This window comes from Melospiza georgiana, chromosome 4, assembly GCF_028018845.1.
Source record: "Melospiza georgiana isolate bMelGeo1 chromosome 4, bMelGeo1.pri, whole genome shotgun sequence".
Taxonomy (NCBI): domain Eukaryota; kingdom Metazoa; phylum Chordata; class Aves; order Passeriformes; family Passerellidae; genus Melospiza; species Melospiza georgiana.
This window is the reverse complement of record NC_080433.1, coordinates 32,590,596-32,597,524: the sequence shown is the minus strand read 5'-3', so window position 1 is coordinate 32,597,524 and position 6,929 is coordinate 32,590,596. Positions and strand designations below refer to the sequence as shown.

General features: G+C 45.8%; 1 protein-coding gene across 1 annotated transcript; it reads left to right on the top strand.

The window, feature by feature from the left end:
- The first annotated feature begins 34 nt into the window (after positions 1 to 34).
- On the top strand, positions 35 to 6,696 carry PHF5A (PHD finger protein 5A). The gene is made up of 4 exons (XM_058021921.1): positions 35 to 286; positions 1,372 to 1,395; positions 2,814 to 2,980; positions 5,991 to 6,696. Exons 1-4 carry the CDS (start codon positions 235 to 237, stop codon positions 6,078 to 6,080), a joined length of 333 nt encoding a protein of 110 aa, XP_057877904.1. The 5' UTR covers positions 35 to 234; the 3' UTR covers positions 6,081 to 6,696.
- The last annotated feature ends 233 nt before the right edge of the window (positions 6,697 to 6,929 follow it).

Below are 6,929 nucleotides of genomic sequence, written 5' to 3'. Positions count from 1 at the left end.
CCGCGACAGGAGAGGGTCCTGTGCTACCACGAGGGGCTCCTCTGGGCGGGGGAAGGCCAGAGAAGGGGTGGCTTTAGGTGGAGAGTTTATCTCGGCATCCCTCGGCGTTTTCCCGCTCGGGGGAGGCGCTTTGGCAGGCGCCGGTCTCACCCCGGCCAGGACCCGGGGGCGGCGCGGCACTGAGGGCTCCGCGGGCCCGCAGCAGCAGCAGCGCCGGGCGAGTGTCGCCTCGCCATGGCCAAGCACCACCCGGACCTCATCTTCTGCCGCAAGCAGGCGGGCGTCGGTGGGTGCCCGGGGAAGAGGACGGGGGTTCCCTTCGCCCCTTTCCCGCCGCGGGGCGGGTGGGAGGCGCGCGCCGTACCGGCCGTGGGGCCCGCGCGCGGCCCTCGGGCCCGGCTGAGGCGCGGGAGCGGCGGCGCGCGCCACCCGCTCCGCCCTCCCTCCTTCCCTCTTTTGTTTTCCTTTAATTTCCCTTTTTCCCCCCCCCCGTGCATTATGGATCCAGCAGCATTTGGAAGCATTTTTGTGGCCGCGAGGCAAAAGTTATCTTCCGGGTTATTCCTGTAATACAGATAACGGGATTTGCCCCTGTCGCATCTGAGTCAGCGTTTGGGTCAGGGTTCAGAGAACTCTTAGACGAGATTAGAAGTTGGGGTATCCCTTCCAGGTTTTTGTTACTCCTTGGAAAAGCAAGATCCATAAAGGCGAAGCATTCAACTGCACTGTCCATAGTAAATCTCTTTTCAGAATAATCAGTGCTTCTCACCATCTGTCTGTGTTGAAAAGTCGTGTCCTGGCAAATCTCTTCTCTTTCAGACTTCAGACAAATCAATATTTAGTCTTTGTGGATGTGCATATCCAGTCTTTGAAAGTCAATATTTATTACATTTATCCAAGTTTCTAACATCATTGTTGTGAATGTCCCAGAGAAGTGACATGATTTCTAAGACACATTTAACTACCTTCATGTTCTAAAGCAAAGAAGGTATTTGGACTGCTTTAAGCAACACTTGATTTTGGCTTTTTCCCCCACTAAAACCAGCATAAAAGCTGTGCCAAGACTCACGTACATCATTTCCTTCAGTCAGACACACTGGCTGTGTTTGAAATGAATGATGAATGTGGGTGTTCTTACTGCAGGGGGGTGTCATTGTGCATTCATAGTGCATCTTTGGTCCTGATAAATCTCTCCAGGAGGATACATATTGTTTATCATGAATGTTTGTATTTATGCTCTAACTGTTTCTGTAGTTTAACCTTTAATTTTTTAAGGACTGCTCATTGCAGAAGATAATTATTTGACATTCAAGCTTGTACTTACTTGGATTTTTCTCCTGCCTCAAATATTTTTTCTTTTTTTTTCCCCAGCAATCGGAAGACTCTGTGAAAAATGTAAGTACAGTATCCACATTTATTTGCTTGAGAGGGTGGTGTTGTGGTTAGAGCATGCAGTTTGGGTTTGAAGGCTGGAATCTAGTTTTGCTTTGACCCCAAACTTAACGTCACTCTTTGAGAAGGGAGCAATTACCTTGACATTGCAAGTGTAGCTCAAGGAATACTTAAAAAGTTGCAAGCTCAGCAGTCCCAGAGTACCTGCTGATAGCATTTCTAGGGGCTGAGGCTACAGTGCCTGCTTCACTGGATCCTTGAATCTGCAATACCAAAATATCATCCTGATCATTTTAAAGCAGGGGGAAAATGCATTTTTGGGTTTTGGCTTCATCATACTGCAAGAAAGGTTCCCGTTAGCATCTGGGAGAAGAAGAAATGGAGGGCAAACATCTAAAGTTAGAGCAGGAAAAACACCCAAGGAATCCAGTGATTAGCTGTGAAAGGGGAGAAAGAGTGTGATCTGTTGTTAGATCCTTGCGATCTGTTGTTAAAACATGTAGGGGAACAGAACAAATGAGGTGAGTAGTTTGTGACTCGAAAACAGTGTGAGAATAAGCAAAGTGGGAGAAGGACAGTCTGAAGCAAGAAGATCATTTTCAAGAGCACCTGACAGTGAAACAGATTCTCATTGGTAGTAGCTGAGGGCTGTCACGCCAGAGATTTAAGAGCAGGTTAGGCAAGCTGTTGTGGGAGTCAGGATTAGATACCTTGGGAACTGGTAATAGGATATGAAGCCTTTTATCCATAGGTCAGTGTTTTGGTTAAGGTCCAGCTCAGCAGAAACTGTCCCTGGCATCTGATGGCTCCTTGCCTGTTTGATATCAGTACTTGAATTTCACTCGGTTCCTTGTGAGAGCACAAGAGCAACTTTCGTGAAATGGCTGCTTATGCCACTTTGCCCTTCCTTTGGCCTTGTCACAGATGAAGGATTAAAGGGACCATGAATACAGTCTCTTATCTCTTTGAGCATAGTAACTCCAGACTTTTGTTGATGTGGCACTGTGGGAGAAGCTTACACTGCTGCTTCTGTGTAGGTAAGGACTCTAGTCCTGTCAGTGTGGCTTTTTTTCTTTGCAAATGAGTAAGTCAGGAAAAGTTCTAGAGTAAAAGTAGTGGTACGATCTAAGCAAGTCTTGGCTAATCACAAAGTAGCTACCCAAGTAATTTTGGGTTTCTTCTCTGACTGTGAATGAATGACTAAATTTAAAAAAAAACTCAAATATTGCAGGCCACAGCTCTTGTTCCTGTCAAGTCTGTGTGCAATACCAAGTTGTGCCCTGTGCCCGCAAGGCACGTTTCTGCAGTTCTGCTGTATTGTCTTTGAGCGTACGGCAAAGTTATTTGACCAGGAAGCTTTTGCTGTGGTGTGGGGTGGCAGAAAGGACCCTGTGTGAGCAAAGGCTGTGCTGTGCCCGCAGGTGATGGCAAGTGTGTGATCTGTGACTCGTACGTGCGGCCCTGCACCCTGGTGCGCATCTGTGACGAGTGCAACTACGGCTCCTACCAGGGCCGCTGCGTCATCTGCGGGGGGCCCGGCGTGTCCGACGCCTACTACTGCAAGGAGTGCACCATCCAGGAGAAGGATGTAAGTTGCCATCCCTGCTACATGGTAGTCATGCTTCCCTTTAAGGGGCTTGGAGCTGCTGAAATTAGTGCTGGGATGATTGGCTCTTGTTTGTCTGAAACCTTTATTCCCCTGTTGATAGGTCTCTGTGTTAGCAAAGCATTTGGAGGTATTGTAACTCTCTTCATTCTAAGGATCTCTGACTGTTTTGCACGCTCACAGTTCATTTCCTCCACACACTGCTTGTTACCACTTCAGGTTGTTATCTTAGTACAGCTCCAGCCTAGGTTTCACCAGGGTCAGAAATATTGCAGACACTGCAAGACAGTGGCAGAAGCAGCTCCTCCCTAAAGTCCACTAGGAGCCACTGATTAAGAGTACATATGGTACTATGAGGCCAGTGGAATCAAAACCTTTGTTTTCCTTTGAATAACAAGGTAAAGTTGGTCCTTAGTGTGGTAATTGTGTTTCACAAGTTTGATGCTTCTTGTATAATTTCAGCGGAATACAATTTATATTTTCTTACTCTGTTCTGGAATTGTCTGTATTATTATCTGTAGATATTTCTCTTTCTGCTAATGCTTTTTGGTATAATGATCCCTTTTGTCTATAGCCAGAGCTATCGTCTTTTTACAATATTGTGCTGAAAGCCATTGCATGTGGGAAATGAGGCAGCTGTTCACCCCTTGTAAGGCTTTTGTTAATAATCTAACACGATGGGTGCAGAACATGAATTGCAACAAAGCGTTAGAAAGACCTTACAGGAGAACAAGAACATGATGCTTACAGTTCTGCTATCCCAGAATATAGGCCTGGTAGCTGTGAGAGTGTCTGTTAAAAGTTGTTTGGTGCTCTGCAAATGTCATTTCCTACACACCCTAATGACTGTGAAGAACGTGCTGAGAGAGTGGTTCAGAGTGATTTACAGGAATGTCCTCAGCTGAGTGAGTTGCTGCTTTAACTCTCTCTAGTGCCTGTTTTCTCTAGAGACCTGCAGCCAAATCCAGAACAGGAGCAGGTGTTCCTTCGAGTTTAGTCATTAGATCTAACAGGACCATAATCTTTCTCTGGATCCAAATATGGATATAAGTGCTTTGATGGGGGTGCTGCCTCCTACGTTATAAATGCTGTGAGAAACAGTAATTTTGTTCACTTGCCTTTGGAATGAAGATGCCTGGCTTTATAAGTCATGAGCAAAATAGGCTTGGTTTTAGTTTTATCGATTCTTAGGGATTCCCAACAAGTGTTTTTCATAACCTAAGATTACCTGTATCTTATGTTTGATTCAGGTGTGAAATAACCAGCTGCTCTGTCAAGGAGGACTGTAGAAAATATAGAGCTAGAGAAAAATAACAGGTCTGGAGTTAGAAAAGAATAACATGTCTGGGGTGACCTGGGTGACACCTGGGTGAATGCTGCTGTGAGTGAAGAAACTTGCTCTGTAGCAGAAAACTCAGATGTTACATATTATTGCATATGTGAAGTTGCAGATCTGAAACAGCAGATTTGGCATGATTTGTTGCAGGATTGAAGAATGCTTGCACAAGCATAGGGAGCCCAGAAGGAGAAAAAATTAAGTGTGCTGCTGCCTGTCACAATTATGGTATCTGGTGCTGATGTGAATAAGAAAACCAGATGGGCAGAGCTCTGTACCTGAAGCTTTAACAGTCCAAGGCTTCAGCTACAGCATTTTCATCATCCTCAGAGAAAGACTGGAAAAAATAGTGAAGCAAGAAAGCAAATAAAATGGATGGCAGAGATAGAGTGCTATTGGGCACAAACAAAGGACCTGGTTACTCTTGGTTCATTTGTTCTGGTGCAGGAAGGAATGAAGTATTGTTTCAGCCCACTTTGATCTGTGGGTCAAGGCCTGAATCCCACCTTGTCACCCAGGACATCAGTGAGTTGCAAATAGTAATCTTTTCTTGGAGAAAGGAGGGTGCTCATGAGCTGTGTCCTTTGGAGGAGGTGGAGGAATGAACAGAGGCCTGCAATAAGGCTGTCAAGATTTGAACAGACTCCATGGATTGTGGGAGGAAGTCTTGAAAGAGTCCTACTATTGAGGTTCAAAATGAAATAAGGAGACAGTAGCTAGAAATGGGTCATGGCAGGTGGATGGGGGAGGGATGATTTCTGTTCCCCACCTCTCCTGTTATTCCTATCATGCAGATCCTCCCCACCAGATTGCAACTCTCGCATGGGAACCAGGCAGCTTGGGTGCAGATTCTACAGAATCTGACATCTGCCCAGGGGCTTTCTAAATCTGAAGCACTCAGGCTTGCTCTTCAGCCCAGGACACGTGTTCCTTTGCCTGCTGGGTCCCTCACAACTGCTGTGGCCAGCCATAATGTTTTGCCCTAAAGAATTATGCAGGTGCTGGACTCAGGTGGCCCACAGGCAAATTTTCCCAGGTATACCAAGAAGGCATTTCTGATTTGGTTTTGCAACCACACCTCTCCCCTACTCCCCTTGCTTTTCTCAAGGCTTTTTTCTCACTGTCTGCTGGAATTCAGGTACAAGAACTTACTTCTGTAGCTGCTGTGGGTAGCTGACCCTACAGCCTCTGCAGTAATCAATCCAGGATACAAGAAATCTAAGATTCAGTTCTGCTGTCACTGCTGAGGGGTTCCTGAACACAAGAATGGTTTGGTGACATCTAGAGCCTCAAGATTCTTCTTTGCTAAGGAGGGGAAAGGTTACTCCTCTGGGCCCTAGAAGTCCTGCATATCCTGATTTAGAAAGAATCAAGTCTCGTGGCACAGTGCACCCTTTTCATTAAATGGCTGATGTTATATGAGCTGTTTTCCATTTTGGCCCTGAGGGAGACCATGTCCTGCAGTAATGCTGAAGAGACATCCATGCTCTTCTCTGTTGCAGTCTCTTACTGGTAACCAGCACTGGAGAGCACTTTGTACAGGTGTTTGAAATGTGTTGAGGACAGGGCAAGGACTGTGGGAACTGAGAATCTGCCACAGCTATGATGTTGTTCTGTGTTTGCTCATTTCCTAACTTGCATTTTCTTTTCTTACAGAGAGATGGTTGCCCTAAGATTGTCAACCTGGGCAGTTCCAAGACAGATCTTTTCTATGAAAGGAAAAAGTATGGCTTCAAGAAGAGGTGATCCTATTGTTACATGGCTACCTCCTGTTGGGTTGGCAAGAGGGCCTTGGAACATCTCTGGACTTCACTCTTATTGAAAACTTGTTGATTATTTTTTTCTAAAGCAATACAAATTCAGTAATATACTTAGGGTTGGAGAAATAACACACTGAGTGGGGACTGAAACCTGATGAGAACCAGTAATGAGAGGGAAAATGAAGATTACTGTCTCTTCCCTTTGCAGAAGCTCTGCTAGTAGTTGCCCCAGCTCTATACAAAGCAGAGTGGGCAAGCACTTACGCATAGAAGGAGCCATGTAAAAATGGAAAGTGCTGTTTTTAGTGTGGAGAAACACCTTGAGGCTCTTCTTACTGGGCCTCCTCTCAATTTTTTGAAATTGCCCCATCCATCAGTGTTGAAGAACAAAACACCAATCCGCTCCCCTCCTCCCTTCCTCCGGTATATTTCCATGCTGCCCTGTTTTGTAAGGAATCTGCTCTTGTCTGGTACCTTCCTAGGGAGAGCACAGCTGTTCCATGTTTTCTTTGACAGATAAATCCAAGGCCGTTTCTTGTAACCATTCCTGTAGGATGCATACCAATAAAGCTTTTCCTTTCGGGTTTTTATTTTTGGTACAACAAGGATTTCTATTTGGTTCATTCTGTGCCTAGCCTCTCTGGAGCTTGCTGGGGACACAGAGGATTAGCCCAGCTAGCACTTCACAATGGGTTATCTGGTTTCTGCTTATGGCCACGTGACCTTGCCACAAGGAGCTTCAGGGAACGGCTGTTGCTTTTGTCTGCCTGTGATCCCAGCCACTGATCATTTTGTCCTGTAGCATGAGGATCGCTGAGCTTGTAACCCTTATCCC